The following is a 17,287-nucleotide window of genomic DNA, read 5'->3' on the forward strand; positions in this document are numbered from 1 at the left end:
AACCTTGACCCCTAACCCTAACCTAACTAACCTAGCTAGCCAGCTACGTTTTGCAAATTCGTAACATATAATACGAAATGAGTGATTGACATCCAAAAATGAACACATACTATACGAAAGGTAAGAAAAAACGCCTTGTATATAGACCATAAAAAGGGTATTTGAAGACTGTCACTGAGCCAATGTCAACAAAAATACAGGTATCTGCCAACATAATAGAAACACTTGAGTAAATTATTTAAAAAAGTACATTGAACAAAAAATATAAACGCAACATGCAACAATTTCAAAGATTTGACTGAGTTACAGTTCATAGAAGGAAATCAATATAAATAATTTCATTAGGACCTAATCTATGGATTTCACATGACTGGGCAGGGGCGCAGCCAATCTGAATTAATTTTCCCCCTCTCAAGACGATCCCGCAGGTCAAGAAGTTCGGATGTAACTGGCAAGCCCAACTGATTGGCAAACGTACTGCAAATTAAATAAATCATGTGTACACACATTGGTGCACAACATTTGAGAAAAATAAGCTTTTTGTGCGTATGGAATAGAGGTTGACCGATTATGATTTTACGATACCGATTATTGGAGGACCAAAAAAGCCGATACCGATTTAAAAATCGGCCAATTTTTTTATATATATATTTGTAATAATGACAAATACAACAATGAATATACACTTACTTTAACGTTATATAATACATACATAAAAAAATAAATGTAGTCTCAAATAAATAATGAAACATGTTCAATTTGGTTTAAATAATGCAAAAACAGGATGTTCTTATAGGCACTATAGTGTTGCCAGCCTAATCTCGGGTGTTGATAGGCTTGAAGTCATAAACAGCGCTGTGCTTCAAGCATTGTGGAGAGCTGCTGGCAAATGCAGGAAAGCGATGTTTGAATGAATGCTTACGAGCCTGCTGCTGCCTACCACCGCTCAGTCAGACTGCTCTATCAAATATCAAATTATAGACTTAATTATAATATAGTAAACACAGAAATACGAGCCTTAGCTCATTAATATGGTCAAATCCGGAAACTATCATTTCGAAAACAAAACGTTAATTCTTTCAGTGAAATATGGAACTGTTACGTATTTTAATCGAACGGGTGGCATCCATAAGTCTAAACATTGCTGTTACATTGCACAACCTTCAATGTTATGTCATAATTATTCTGGCAAATTAATTACGGGCTTTGTTAGGAAGAAATGGTCTTCACACAGTTCGCATCGAGCCAGGCGGCCCAAACTGCTGCATATACCCAGACTCTGCTTGCACCGAACACAAGAGAAGTGACACAATTTCCCTCGTTAGTATTACCTGCTAACATGAATTTATTTTAGCTGATGTATTGATTTTAAGAAAGGCATTGATGTTCATTGGTGCTAAGACCGTGCATTTTTCGTGAATGTGCTTGTTAAATCATCACCCGTTTGTCGAACGAGGCTGTGATTCGATGATAATTTAACAGGCTCCGCATTAATTATTTGCAACGCAGGACAAACTAAACTAGTAATATCATCAACCATGTGTAGTTAACTAGTGATTATGTAAAGATTGATTGTTTTTTATAAGATAAATGTAATGCTAGCTAGCAACTTACCTTGGCTCCTTGCTGCACTCGCGTAACAGATGGTCAGCCTGCCACGCAGTCTCCTCGTGGAATGCAATGCAATTGGCGTCCAAAAATGCAGATTACCGAAAACTTGAAATCGGCCTTCATTTTTTTTTTTTTACCCCTTTTTCTCCCCAATTTCGTAATATCCAATTGTTGTAGTAGCTACTATCTTGTCTCATTGCTACAACTCCCGTACGGGCTCGGGAGAGACGAAGGTTGAAAGTAGAAACGCAAGCCAAAGCAAAGTTCAGAAAAAAAGCTAACAGTGGCTATCTAAATATGCTTTATTTAGGTTGCTAATGGAATGACCCCAAAATATCTAACAAAAACAACAATGCCTTTGGCTTTTAAAAAAGTACACAAACGCCTATTTAAAATCAGCAACCCCTACAACACTTCCAAATATTTTACATCATGTATTTGGTGTGTGTGTGCACTACTCAACGTGTCTGATCCTCACCTGCGTACTCGGGGTAACAGATGGTGAGTGGACTCCTACCGATCTTCTCCTCAAACAGATCCTTCTTGTTGAGGAACAGGATGACTGAGGTGTCTGTGAACCACTTGTTGTTGCAGATGGAGTCAAACAGCTTCATGCTCTCATGCATCCGGTTCTGTAGGGGAGGACAGGACGGTTCATTAATAGGACCCGGGCCGGGTGGTAAGTAACGTAAATGCTAATGCTATAAACTAATGAAAATGCTAAGCATCCTGAGCCGGGTAGCACCGAGACGTTTTGAAAAGGAGGTGAGAGATTTGAGTGAGGGACAGCTCCCTCACACTTCCTCTGAAGACTGTTACTGACACCGCCCATCCCCCTCCTCTCCTCTACCTCCCCCTTCACCACCTTCTTCTGCGTGAATTGAACCCCGTCACCCTTCCTCACCCCTCTTCGTCCTCTGCCAACACCAGGTCATAGGCGCTGAGCGCCATACATAAGATTATGTCCATTACACCCTACCTCCTCACTCTCTCCCCGCTCTCTCACCCCTCTCCACCTCTTCTCTCCTTACCATCTCTTCGTCCTCTGCCAAAACCAGGTCATAGTCGCTGAGCGCCACACAGAAGATGATGGAGGTCACTCCCTCAAAGCAGTGGATCCACTTCTTCCTCTCCGACCGCTGGCCGCCCACGTCAAACATTCTGGGGTGAAACAGTGACAAAGACAGCAGGATCAGGTCAACGTAAGGTTCAGGAGGGGAGGTACAGCAGTGTGAAGAGAAACATACAGTATAACAATTGATAGATTTGACAAGATTGGATTGGATGACCAAGATTGCATGCACTTTTCACTAGTTTCACTTGAACTAATTCAGGCTAACATCTGCGCCTGTACCCCACCATGCACCACGGTCCCAGACAGTGTGTTTAGCTCATTCAGGCTAACTTCTGCACCTGTACCCCACCAAGGTCCCAGACAGTCAGTTTAGCTAATTCAGGAAAACTTCTGCACCTGTACCCCACCAAGGTCCCAGCCAGTCAGTTTAGCTCATTCAGGCTAACTTCTGCACCTGTACCCCACCAAGGTCCCAGACAGTCAGTTTAGCTCATTCAGGCTAACTTCTGCACCTGTACCCCACCAAGGTCCCAGACAGTCAGTTTAGTTCATTCAGGCTAACTTCTGCACCTGTACCCCACCAAGGTCCCAGACAGTCAGTTTAGCTAATTCAGGCTAACTTCTGCACCTGTACCCCACCAAGGTCCCAGACAGTCAGTTTAGTTCATTCAGGCTAACTTCTGCACCTGTACCCCACCAAGGTCCCAGACAGTCAGTTTAGCTAATTCAGGCTAACTTCTGCACCTGTACCCCACCAAGGTCCCAGACAGTCAGTTTAGCTCATTCAGGCTAACTTCTGCACCTGTACCCCACCAAGGTCCCAGGCAATAGAGGACAAGTTTACACTGAGCAACTCAACTGAAATAACACACAGACCGACAGACAACATATGCCCCTGCCTGCATTAGCCCAGACAATGCAGTCGTCCCAGACATTTCTAGGAAATAAAACGTTGCTGAACATATCATCCGCATGAACAGACTTTGTCCTCACCACTTTGTAACTGGCAGCACAACTGATTGGCAAACGTACTGCAAATTAAGAAATCCTGTGACGAAGCTAAATAAAATATAAAAAATAAACTAGACAATGAAACAAAGATAAATTATATAAAGAATGATAGTAAAAAGCTTTGGAGCACCTTAAATGAAATGTTGCATGAAAAAGCCAAATCGGCACCATCATTTATTGAATGAGATGGTTCATTCATAACAAAACCCGCTGGTATGGCCAACTACTTTAATGACTTTTTCATCTATGTATGCGGATGACTCTACACGTCAGCTACTACAGCGACTGAAATGACTGCAACACTTCAAAGAGCTGCAGTTACTTTCAGAATGGTTAGCAAGGAATAAGTTAGCCCTAAATATTTCCAAAACTAAAAGCATTGTATTTAGGACAAATCATTCGCTAATCCCGAAACCTCAACTAATTCTCATAATGAGCAATGTGGACATTCATCAAGTCGCGGTGACTAAATTGCTTGGAGTAACCCTGGACTGTAAAGTGTCATGGTCAAAACATATTGATACAACAGTAGCTAAGATGGGGAGAAGTCTGTCCATAATAAAGCGCTGCTCTGCCTTCTCAACAACACTATCAACAAGGCAGGTCCTACAGGCCCTAGTTTCTACCTTCTAAACAACACTATCAACAAGGCAGGTCCTACAGGCCCTAGTTTCTACCTTCTAAACAACACTATCAACAAGGCAGGTCCTACAGGCTCTAGTTTCTACCTTCTCAACAACACTATCAACAAGGCAGGTCCTACAGGCCCTAGTTTCTACCTTCTAAACAACACTATCAACAAGGCAGGTCCTACAGGCTCTAGTTTCTACCTTCTCAACAACACTATCAACAAGGCAGGTCCTACAGGCCCTAGTTTCTACCTTCTCAACAACACTATCAACAAGGCAGGTCCTACAGGCCCTAGATTCTACCTTCTAAACAACACTATCAACAAGGCAGGTCCTACAGGCCCTAGATTCTACCTTCTCAACAACACTATCAACAAGGCAGGTCCTACAGGCCCTAGTTTCTACCTTCTCAACAACACTATCAACAAGGCAGGTCCTACAGGCCCTGGTTTCTACCTTCTCAACAACACTATCAACAAGGCAGGTCCTACAGGCCCTAGTTTCTACCTTCTCAACAACACTATCAACAAGGCAGGTCCTACAGGCCCTAGTTTCTACCTTTTCAACAACACTATCAACAAGGCAGGTCCTACAGGCCCTAGTTTCTACCTCTAAACAACACTATCAACAAGGCAGGTCCTACAGGCTCTAGTTTCTACCTTCTCAACAACACTATCAACAAGGCAGGTCCTACAGGCCCTAGATTCTACCTTCTCAACAACACTATCAACAAGGCAGGTCCTACAGGCCCTAGTTTCTACCTTCTCAACAACACTATCAACAAGGCAGGTCCTACAGGCCCTGGTTTCTACCTTCTCAACAACACTATCAACAAGGCAGGTCCTACAGGCCCTAGTTTCTACCTTCTCAACAACACTATCAACAAGGCAGGTCCTACAGGCCCTAGTTTCTACCTTTTCAACAACACTATCAACAAGGCAGGTCCTACAGGCCCTAGTTTCTACCTTCTCAACAACACTATCAACAAGGCAGGTCCTACAGGCCCTAGTTTCTACCTTCTCAACAACACTATCAACAAGGCAGGTCCTACAGGCCCTAGATTCTACCTTCACAACAACACTATCAACAAGGCAGGTCCTACAGGCCCTAGTTTCTACCTTCTCAACAACACTATCAACAAGGCAGGTCCTACAGGCCCTAGTTTCTACCTTCTCAACAACACTATCAACAAGGCAGGTCCTACAGGCCCTAGTTTCTACCTTCTCAACAACACTATCAACAAGGCAGGTCCTACAGGCCCTAGTTTCTACCTTCTCAACAACACTATCAACAAGGCAGGTCCTACAGGCCCTAGTTTCTACCTTCTCAACAACACTATCAACAAGGCAGGTCCTACAGGCCCTAGTTTCTACCTTCTCAACAACACTATCAACAAGGCAGGTCCTACAGGCCCTAGTTTCTACCTTCTCAACAACACTATCAACAAGGCAGGTCCTACAGGCCCTAGTTTCTACCTTCTCAACAACACTATCAACAAGGCAGGTCCTACAGGCCCTAGTTTCTACCTTCTCAACAACACTATCAACAAGGCAGGTCCTACAGGCCCTAGTTTCTACCTTCTCAACAACACTATCAACAAGGCAGGTCCTACAGGCCCTGGTTTCTACCTTCTCAACAACACTATCAACAAGGCAGGTCCTACAGGCCCTAGTTTCTACCTTCTCAACAACACTATCAACAAGGCAGGTCCTACAGGCCCTAGTTTCTACCTTCACAACAACACTATCAACAAGGCAGGTCCTACAGGCCCTAGTTTCTACCTTCTAAACAACACTATCAACAAGGCAGGTCCTACAGGCTCTAGTTTCTACCTTCTCAACAACACTATCAACAAGGCAGGTCCTACAGGCCCTAGATTCTACCTTCTCAACAACACTATCAACAAGGCAGGTCCTACAGGCCCTAGTTTCTACCTTCTCAACAACACTATCAACAAGGCAGGTCCTACAGGCCCTAGTTTCTACCTTCTCAACAACACTATCAACAAGGCAGGTCCTACAGGCCCTAGTTTCTACCTTCTCAACAACACTATCAACAAGGCAGGTCCTACAGGCCCTAGTTTCTACCTTTTCAACAACACTATCAACAAGGCAGGTCCTACAGGCCCTAGTTTCTACCTTCTAAACAACACTATCAACAAGGCAGGTCCTACAGGCTCTAGTTTCTACCTTCTCAACAACACTATCAACAAGGCAGGTCCTACAGGCCCTAGATTCTACCTTCTCAACAACACTATCAACAAGGCAGGTCCTACAGGCCCTAGTTTCTACCTTCTCAACAACACTATCAACAAGGCAGGTCCTACAGGCCCTAGTTTCTACCTTCTCAACAACACTATCAACAAGGCAGGTCCTACAGGCCCTAGTTTCTTTCTACCTTCTAACAACACTATCAACAAGGCAGGTCTACAACACTATCAACAAGGCAGGTCCTACAGGCCCTAGTTTCTACCTTCTCAACAACACTATCAACAAGGCAGGTCCTACAGGCCCTAGTTTCTACCTTCTCAACAACACTATCAACAAGGCAGGTCCTACAGGCCCTAGTTTCTACCTTCTCAACAACACTATCAACAAGGCAGGTCCTACAGGCCCTAGTTTCTAATTTCTAAACAACACTATCAACAAGGCAGGTCCTACAGGCCCTAGTTTCTACCTTCTTAACAACACTATCAACAAGGCAGGTCCTAGAGGCCCTGGTCTTGTCACACCAAGATTACTGTTCAGTAGTGTGGCCAGGTGCCACAAAGAGGGACTTAGGAAAATTGCAGTTGTCTCAGAACAGGGCAGCACGGCTGGCTCTTAAAAGTACACAGAGAGTTAACATTAATGACATGCATGTCAATCTCTCATGGCTTAAAGTGGAAGAGAGATTACCGAGGTAGGTAAACTGTCTTTTAAAATACTAGCACACAGCTCGGACACCCATGCACAAGACATGCCACCAGAGGTCTCTTCACAGTCCCCAAGTCCAGAACAGACTATGGGAGGCGCACATTACGACATAGAGCCACGACAACATGGAACTCTATTCCACATCAGGTAACTGATGCAAACAGTAGAATCAGATTTAAAAAGCAGGTAAAAATACACCTTATGGAACAGTGGGGACTGCGAAGCAACACAAACCTAGAATAATACCTTCATTTTGCCGGCCTCCATAATAAATACTAATACAGAAATGACTTATATAATAGGGAATATGCTTTGCCTACTCTTTGGCTGTCTGTTTACTGTAAACCAGCTGGTGTATAAGGGGCTGACTGATTATACGACTATATATATATTTGCTAGCCGTTACCTGGTTGGCAATTAATTAACAACTAATGGGTTTATGTTTGTCTAAACTAATTAATTAAGTCAGATTAATAAAGTGATCTAATTAATTCATCATGTTGACATTGTGAAACAGCCTCATTAGGCTCTGGCTTGGCACGGAGCCGATTATTCTGAAATGACCAAGATCTGTCTCAATGAAAAGTGTGTGTAGCTAGCAGTGGGTATACTGACTTGAAGTAAATCTCTTTGAAGGTAAAGTGTGTCTCCACGATGCCAGTAGTCTTGACTCTGGTCCTCAGCACGTCTTGCTGGGTGGGGACATAACTCTGTTGGGTGATACGGTCCAGGTCATTCAGATAACTGAGGGAGAGAGACAGAGAGAGAGAGAGAAAAATCAATGAAAAAAAAACAATTGCATACATAATTCTTTCATACCTGTAATCTGATTCAGATCAATTCGTAATCTGATTCAGATCAATACGTAATCTGATTCAGATCAATACGTAATCTGATTCAGATCAATACGTAATCTGATTCAGATCAATACGTAATCTGATTCAGATCAATACGTAATCTGATTCAGATCAATACGTAATCTGATTCAGATCAATACGTAATCTGATTCAGATCAATACGTAATCTGATTCAGATCAATACGTAATCTGATTCAGATCAATACATAATCTGATTCAGATAATCTGATTCAGATCAATACGTAATCTGATTCAGATTCAGATTCAGATCAATACGTAATCTGATTCAGATCAATACGTAATCTGATTCAGATCAATACGTAGTCTGATTCAGATCAATACGTAATCTGATTCAGATCAATACGTAGTCTGATTCAGATCAATACGTAATCTGATTCAGATCAATACGTAGTCTGATTCAGATCAATACGTAATCTGATTCAGATCAATACGTAGTCTGATTCAGATCAATACGTAATCTGATTCAGATCAATACGTAGTCTGATTCAGATCAATACGTAGTCTTGGTGGTCCTTCTGTGGCTCAGTTGGTAGAGCATGGCGCTTGTAACGCCAGGGTAGTGGGTTCGATTCAGACCACCCATACGTAGAATGTATGCACACATGACTGTAAGTCATAAAAGAAATGGCATATATTATTATTATTATTATAGTCTGATTCAGATCAATACGTAGTCTGATTCAGATCAATACGTAATCTGATTCAGATCAAAACATACATACCATTGACGAGCTTCAAGAACCACCATAGACAGCATGTCTAGACCAGCTTTCAAGCATCACCATAGACAGCATGTCTAGACTAGCTTCAAGCACCACCATAGACAGCATGTCTGGACTAGCTTCAAGCACCACCATAGACAGCATGTCTGGACTAGCTTCAAGAACCACCATAGACAGCATGTCTAGACTAGCTTCAAGCACCACCATAGACAGCATGTCTAGACTAGCTTCAAGCACCACCATAGACAGCATGTCTAGACTAGCTTCAAGCACCACCATAGACAGCATGTCTGGACTAGCTTCAAGCACCACCATAGACAGCATGTCTGGACTAGCTTCAAGAACCACCATAGACAGCATGTCTAGACTAGCTTCAAGCACCACCATAGACAGCATGTCTAGACTAGCTTCAAGCACCACCATAGACAGCATGTCTAGACTAGCTTCAAGCACCACCATAGACAGCATGTCTAGACCAGCTTCAAGCACCACCATAGACAGCATGTCTAGACTAGCTTCCAGCACAACCATAGACAGCATGTCTGGACTAGCTTCAAGCACCACCATAGACAGCATGTCTAGACTAGCTTCAAGCACCACCATAGACAGCATGTCTAGACTAGCTTCAAGCACCACCATAGACAGCATGTCTAGACTAGCTTCAAGCACCACCATAGACAGCATGTCTAGACAAGCTTTCAAGCATCACCATAGACAGCATGCCAAATCAAACTTTATTTATATAGCACATTTCAGACATGAGTGCAACACAATGCATTTTTACAAGAAAAATTATAATAAACAATGAAAATAAAAACAAAATATTTACCACATATTCACTATTTATTTCTTTACAGTCCAGTTTTTGACCCCTGGGAGGGTATTCAAGGGAAAGGAGGAATAATACCTCAAGGCTGCCTCTCCATGCCCCTTTGGCATATTTAAAAGACCAATGCCAGAGGACCTGAGGGACCTACTGGGTACATAACCCAAAAAGCTTATATTTATTGGGGTGCACAATCGTGGATTGATTTAAAAACCAATAGAATAATCTTAAAATGAATTCTAAAGACTCAGACAGGCAGCCAGTGCAGAGACCTTAAAACCAGTGTAATGTGTGCTCACCGTCTGGTCTTGGTCAGTACCCGTGCTGCAGCATTCTGTACGTTTTACAGTTGACCAACCGGCTTTCTTGGGTAACCAGACAGGGGAGCATTAAAGGTAGTCAAACCTGATTGTGGTAAAACCATGGATGAGTCTCTCTGTATCTGCCTGAGATAGAAACCTGTTTCTCAGGTGGTAAAAAGCTATTTTGGTCATATTTCCTAATGTGTGAATCGAAATTGAGTTCATAATTTTAAATGACACATTGTGTTTTATCTTTATTGCCTGTGAATTCAAATTCGCGGCCAGATTCTCGATCTGTGCTTTGGCTCCAACAATAAGTACCTCATTCTTGTTTTGATTTAGCTGGAGGAAGTTGTGAGTCATCCAAGTATATAAATCACTAATACAGTCTAATAATTTATCTGTGTATCTTCTGTGTAACAGTGAAAATCAATGCCGTGCTTTCTGATAACCATGCCGAGGTGTTACATACAGAGCCTTCGGAAAGTATTCAGACCCCTGGACTTTTTCCACATTTTGTTACGTTGCAGCCTTATTCTAAAATTGATTAAGTCGTTATTTATCTTCACCGATTTGAGACATTTTTGCAAATTTATATATATAAAAAAACTGAAATATAACATTTACATAAGTATTCAGACCCTTTACTTAGTACTTTGTTGAAGCACCTTTGGCCGTGATTACAGTCTCGATTTTTCGACATTTGAGAAAATGTCCCTTGAATGTTTTGATACACCCACTGGAAAGCTCTTCATTGTCTACACCCATTGAGCATCGTTCACACGATCTTAAGCTTTAGCCCCACCCATCTCTTTAAGGATTCACATGTGAGGTCATGTGCTAAACAGAGTGAGTAGTTTAGTAAACAACCAAAGATTTCAAGACTAAAAGTGGTAAAAGTAGTAGCCTTCAATAAGGAAAAGCTCTAGGTAAAAATACATTTGATCTAGTCCTTGGCCCATATCCTAATCTGACTTTGGTGCAGGTCATGTTCTTCACATTACCGTCTCCGGTAAACACACACTATATCTGTCACATGGACAGGATACAGAAGGTGTAAACGGGACAGTGAAATTATTACTTGAATAGTAGCAATATCCAAAACATAAATATTTTTTACAATTATTAGACTACGCTTACCCGACACACTTGTCTAAATTGATGGGTCATGTGAAAGAAAACTATAACCACATCTAGCTAAGTGGATGGGTTAGTATTGTCTAGACACGTACACCTGTTCATGAAATACACGTAATCACCCCCAGACACATCTGTCTAACTTGATGGGTCATGTAATCATCTGGTGAAGTGGGGTCTTTTGTCTTTTCTTGGTCAAGTAGCCTTTTCTAGCTAATCAATGAATGAATCCCTAGCCAGTCTCCAGGTCTCAACCCCATAGAAAATCTTTGGAGGGAGTTGAAAGTCCGTGTTGCCCATCAACACCCCCAAACATCACTGCTCTAGAGGAAATCTGCAAGGAGGAATGGGCCAAAATACCAGCAACAGTGTGTGAAAAGATTGTGAAGACTTGCAGAAAATGTTTGACCTCTGTCATTGCCAACAAAGGGTATATAACAAAGTATTGAGATAAATGAGTATTTGGTCAATAACAAAAGTTTTCCACCATAATTGGCAAATAAATTCATTTAAAAAATGCTACAATGTGATTTTCTGGAATTTTTTCCCCCTCATTTTGTCTGTCATAGTTGATGTGTACCTATGATGAAAATTACAAGCCTCTCTCATCTTTTTAAGTGGGAGAATTGGTGGCTGACTAAATACTTTTTTGCCCCACTGTATATGCCAAGTTGCTCTGTCAGAATATCATAATGGACCTGCAACTTTGACTTTCTCCAATTCCGCTCTACAATTTCTCTTTACTGGATGAGGTGAGGAAACAAATACAACGGGCTCTCTGTTTGGATGTGGCCATTTTCAACCTTACTGGAGATCTGGCATCGGTGGTCTGTTTGAATGTGGCCATTTTCAACCTTACTGGAGATCTGGCATCGGTGGTCTGTTTGAATGTGGCCATTTTCAACCTTACTGGAGATCTGGCATCGGTGGTCTGTTTGAATGTGGCCATTTTCAACCTTACTGGAGATCTGGCGTCGGTGGTCTGTTTGGAGGTGGCCATTTTCAACCTTACTGGAGATCTGGCGTCGGTGGTCTGTTTGAATGTGGCCATTTTCAACCTTACTGGAGATCTGGCGTCGGTGGTCTGTTAGGATGTGGCCATTTTCAACCTTACTGGAGATCTGGCGTCGGTGGTCTGTTTGAATGTGGCCATTTTCAACCTTACTGGAGATCTGGCATCGGTGGTCTGTTTGAATGTGGCCATTTTCAACCTTACTGGAGATCTGGCATCGGTGGTCTGTTTGAATGTGGCCATTTTCAACCTTACTGGAGATCTGGCATCGGTGGTCTGTTTGAATGTGGCCATTTTCAACCTTACTGGAGATCTGGCATCGGTGGTCTGTTTGGATGTGGCCATTTTCAACCTTACTGGAGATCTGGCATCGGTGGTCTGTTTGAATGTGGCCATTTTCAACCTTACTGGAGATCTGGCATCGGTGGTCTGTTTGAATGTGGCCATTTTCAACCTTACTGGAGATCTGGCATCGGTGGTCTGTTTGGAGGTGGCCATTTTCAACCTTACTGGAGATCTGGCATCGGTGGTCTGTTTGGAGGTGGCCATTTTCAACCTTACTGGAGATCTGGCATCGGTGGTCTGTTTGAATGTGGCCATTTTCAACCTTACTGGAGATCTGGCGTCGGTGGTCTGTTTGAATGTGGCCATTTTCAACCTTACTGGAGATCTGGCATCGGTGGTCTGTTTGGAGGTGGCCATTTTCAACCTTACTGGAGATCTGGCATCGGTGGTCTGTTTGAATGTGGCCATTTTCAACCTTACTGGAGATCTGGCATCGGTGGTCTGTTTGAATGTGGCCATTTTCAACCTTACTGGAGATCTGGCATCGGTGGTCTGTTTGAATGTGGCCATTTTCAACCTTACTGGAGATCTGGCATCGGTGGTCTGTTTGGATGTGGCCATTTTCAACCTTACTGGAGATCTGGCATCGGTGGTCTGTTTGAATGTGGCCATTTTCAACCTTACTGGAGATCTGGCGTCGGTGGTCTGTTTGAATGTGGCCATTTTCAACCTTACTGGAGATCTGGCATCGGTGGTTTCCCTTCATTTGTTATTAAAAGTTATCAACTAAATCCTCACAAGAGGAAGGCAGAACAGGTGATGGTGTATTGTTCAGACACAATAATAAAATATGTAGCAACTTCAGAGGTAAGATAGTGCTTCTTAATAATGCGTTCAGGTACGTAAAAAAGGTAGTAACAAATACAGTGTTGATCAGATAAAGAAACATCAACAATAGAGGATATGTCAATAGACAGACCCTTGGTAATAACCAGGTCCTGGTTATGGCTGGGCCCAGTAGAAAGCCCCTTGGTAATAACCAGGTCCTGGTTATGGCTGGGCCCAGTAGAAAGCCCCTTGGTAATAACCAGGTCCAGAGTATGGCTGTAGTTATGGCTGGGCCCAGTAGAAAGCCCCTTGGTAATAACCAGGTCCAGAGTATGGCTGTAGTTATGGCTGGGCCCAGTAGAAAGCCCCTTGGTAATAACCAGGTCCTGGTTATGGCTGGGCCCAGTAGAAAGCCCCTTGGTAATAACCAGGTCCTGGTTATGGCTGGGCCCAGTAGAAAGCCCCTTGGTAATAACCAGGTCCAGAGAATGACTGTAGTTATGGCTGGGCCCAGTAGAAAGCCCCTTGGAAATAACCAGGTCCAGAGTATGACTGTAGTTATGGCTGGGCCCAGTAGAAAGCCCCTTGGAAATAACCAGGTCCAGAGTATGGCTGTAGTTATGGCTGGGCCCAGTAGAAAGACCCTTGGTAATAACCAGGTCCAGAGTATGGCTGTAGTTATGGCTGGGCCCAGTAGAAAGACCCTTGGTAATAACCAGGTCCAGAGTATGGCTGAAGTTATGGCTGGGCCCAGTAGAAAGACCCTTGGTAATAACCAGGTCCAGAGTATGGCTGTAGTTATGGCTGGGCCCAATAGAAAGCCTCTTGGTAATAACCAGGCCCAGTAGAAAACCCCTTGGTAATAACCAGGTCCAGAGTATGGCTGTGGTTATGGCTGGGCCCAATAGAAAGCCCCTTGGTAATAACCAGGTCCAGAGTATGGCTGTAGTTATGGCTGGGCCCAGTAACATTTTGGATAAAGTCCATAGAGCCAAAAAAACAAAACATAAATTCAATGGCCTTGGAGTCAGTCTGTCAACATGAATATTACAATCGCCCAACACAATGATTTTATCATAGTTCTCAAGGACAACAGACAATAGTTCAGAGAAACCAGTAAAGAAAGTGGGGCAGTACTTTGTTGTCCTATACAGGGTTATAGCCAGCACTAGTAGCTGACATTTAAACAGTATAGCATGATGCTCAAAACACCCAAAGTTGCCAAATGAAATATCCTTACAGCTGAGAGTATTAGTACCCGTTTTCCGATCGAGTATGAAAAGCTGTAGTCCAGGGGGAGGCTTCAATAAGAGCGGCACTAGTTGGATGACAGACATGTTTCAGTGAGAAACATGCAATCAACTTTGCGCTCGGTAAAGAGGTCATTCAACAAGAAAGGTTTTTTACTTGTGATTCCTCTAACATTTAAAAAGCACCACATTCAAACGAGTGTGGGCCACTGCCTCGAGGTAACCAATGGAATACCAATCAAATAATGAAAGTTTACAACCACATTTTCTGACAGTCTCCAATCTTTTAGAATGGTAGGAGATGAGTTTGTATAAACTCACTAGAGTTAGAGGAACCTAAACTAGGTTACTCACAATAACCAAAGTGCCATTTCTACAGGAGTCGATATGCTTTCCAAGTCCTCTGGTTGCTTATTCTGACAGGGAGAACTGGAGCACTACCAGACCCTGTCTTTCGTCAGTCTCTAAAAACAGTTTTGATGTTACTGGAAATAATCCAGAAACTCCATGTGGTTTAGTGTGAATCCTGTCTCTCAACTTTAACCCCCGTGAATCCTGCTCATTGCTCCCACAGCAAATCAAAGTTGTCACAAAAGGAGACATTCCTGTCGTTGCAAAGTCTCTTCATGTACTCGTTTAGGGCAAACGTTTTGTTGTCCTCCCTCAGATCACCTAAAGCGAAGGGTCGTTAAAACCTACGTGACTGACGATGGTGTCAATATTGGCCAGAACCATTTATGTAAAGCCCTTTTTTAAAAACTAAACAACAGTAGAACAAAAGTCTAGTGAACTGGACTGAAGGACACATTCTCTGGACAGAGACAGAAACAGACAAAGACAGCCGAGGTCTGTAAAATCTATGTGATCCATGTGAATTCAGGCTGAATACGGTTTCATATGTTGATAAATGATAAACATTGGTTGCTAGAGGTTTGAGTGAAAACAGAGAGGGTAGGCTAGGGATAGACTGACTCACTACTAGTCTCTCCAGCCAAGCAGCTACGCAGACAGAGAGCACCTAGATACAACCAGACCTGGGTTAAAAAAATAATTAAAATCTTTCAAATACTTTGAGCCTTTTCTCTAGCCTGCCTGTAGTCCCAGGAGGGTGTATTTTTGAACTTCCGGGACAATTATATTAGTCCATTAAGCCAGGCAAGCTCAATCAAGCACAGATAACGTATTTAAATGAATTTAAATACTATTTGAACCCAGGTCTTATGTGGACAGACAGCTCCAACCACCACTACACTTCCTGTTTCCAAAACAAAGTCGAAGTATCCTTCACACTAACCTACCTTACCCTAGCCCAGGGTGTGTGGGATATAGGCGCCAAAAGTAGCCATAACTTCCCATCTATCATAACTGTAAATAAACTCACTGGGACAAAATAATACCCCATTGTTTTTGGTCTTAGTGAACTTTCTCCTATTCTAAACATTGTCATAAAATATTCAGTACATGTATAGATAGTCCCCTCATTTAGCTACTGGTGTACAATTACAGTATATTGTAAGTTACTTACACTACAGCACAGTGTAATACACTGTGTGTAGGCTACATTACGTAAGGGGTAATCAACGAGGGGCTCTGCGTACTCTGAAAAATTGATAATGCCGCTTATACCAAGGCTATTTTTGCCGCTAAGAAATGTGTTAATTTGCAGCTAGAAATGTGTTCAACATTCATTGAAGTAGCTAGCACCTTTACTAGATATCTACAGTAGTTGCCTTGGTAACCAAACAAACAGTTTAGATAACCAAAACATCAGTTCTCTTACAGTAGCTTGCTATTATGAAAATCAAATTCAACAATGCCAATAATGTTTTCAATCGCTCTTTTGCTTTCAAATGCTGCTCAAACATGGAATATGTTGGAATGAAATTCATTGCCATAGTCTGCCACATATTTTTTAAATATATATTTTTACCTTTATTTAACTAGGCAAGTCAGTTAAGAACCAATTCTTATTTTCAATGACAGCCTAGGATCAGTGGGTTAACTGCCTGTTCAAGGGCAGAACGACAGATTTGTACCTTGTCAGCTCGGGGATTTGAACTTGCAACCTTTTGGTTACTAGTCCAATGCTCTAACCACTAGGGCTACCCTGTGGTTTATGAGTCACAATACCCATAAAACCTAGCAGGTCAAAACACGGAAATGGTTCCAATCGTTTTTCCACCATTTATTTGATCCATTGTGTATTATGGAAACACTTAAAATAAGGGCTGTTTCATGTAGGCTTACCCTGACGTGACGTTTTGATAATCGTGTAAATCTGTCTCGGACATGGTGACTTTTATCAACATATTCGGCTCTATTTGCAACAGGGTTCAATTCTTGGGCCAACTCTTTTCTCTGTATACATCAATGATGTCGCTCTTGCTGCTGGTGAGTCTCTGATCCACCTCTACGCAGACGACACCATTTTGTATACTTCTGGCCCTTCTTTGGACACTGTGGACACTACCCTCCAGACGAGCTTCAATGTCATACAACTCTCCCTCCGTGGCCTCAAATTGCTCTTAAATACAAGTAAAACTAAATGCATGCTCTTCAACCGATCGCTACCTACACCTCGCGTCCAACATCACTACTCTGGACGGTTCTGACTTAGAATATGTGGACAACTACAAATACCTAGGTGTCTGGTTAGACTGTAAACTCTCCTTACAGACTCACATTAAGCATCTCCAATCCAAAGTTAAATCTAGAATTGGCTTCCTATTTCGCAACAAAGCATCCTTCACTCATGCTGCCAAACATACCCTCGTAAAACTGACCATCCTACCGATCCTCGACTTCG

General features: G+C 42.5%; 1 protein-coding gene and 1 long non-coding RNA gene across 10 annotated transcripts in view; one reads left to right on the forward strand and one right to left on the reverse strand.

The window, feature by feature from the left end:
* LOC118372958 (guanine nucleotide-binding protein G(i) subunit alpha-3-like) overlaps positions 1-17,287 on the reverse strand; it is an 89,782-nt gene that overhangs the window by 10,905 nt on the left and 61,590 nt on the right. For all 9 annotated transcript variants that reach the window (XR_008084908.1, XR_008084907.1, XR_008084906.1 and 6 more), the window contains exons 5-7: positions 7,857-7,985; positions 2,643-2,772; positions 2,090-2,243 (exon numbers count right to left, since the gene is read on the reverse strand). Coding sequence is in view for 6 of the 9 variants with exons in the window: in XM_052484645.1 (XP_052340605.1) it covers positions 2,090-2,243; positions 2,643-2,772; positions 7,857-7,985 (413 nt within the window). In the remaining 3 variants the exon portion in view is untranslated. The remainder of the gene's footprint in view (positions 1-2,089; positions 2,244-2,642; positions 2,773-7,856; positions 7,986-17,287) is intronic.
* LOC127913153 (uncharacterized) lies at positions 13,458-14,218 on the forward strand. Its single transcript, XR_008084911.1, has 3 exons — positions 13,458-13,554; positions 13,831-13,950; positions 14,162-14,218. It is a non-coding gene; the product is annotated as an uncharacterized LOC127913153 (long non-coding RNA).

The sequence above is a fragment of the Oncorhynchus keta genome, chromosome 28 (assembly GCF_023373465.1).
Source record: "Oncorhynchus keta strain PuntledgeMale-10-30-2019 chromosome 28, Oket_V2, whole genome shotgun sequence".
Lineage (NCBI taxonomy): Eukaryota > Metazoa > Chordata > Actinopteri > Salmoniformes > Salmonidae > Oncorhynchus > Oncorhynchus keta.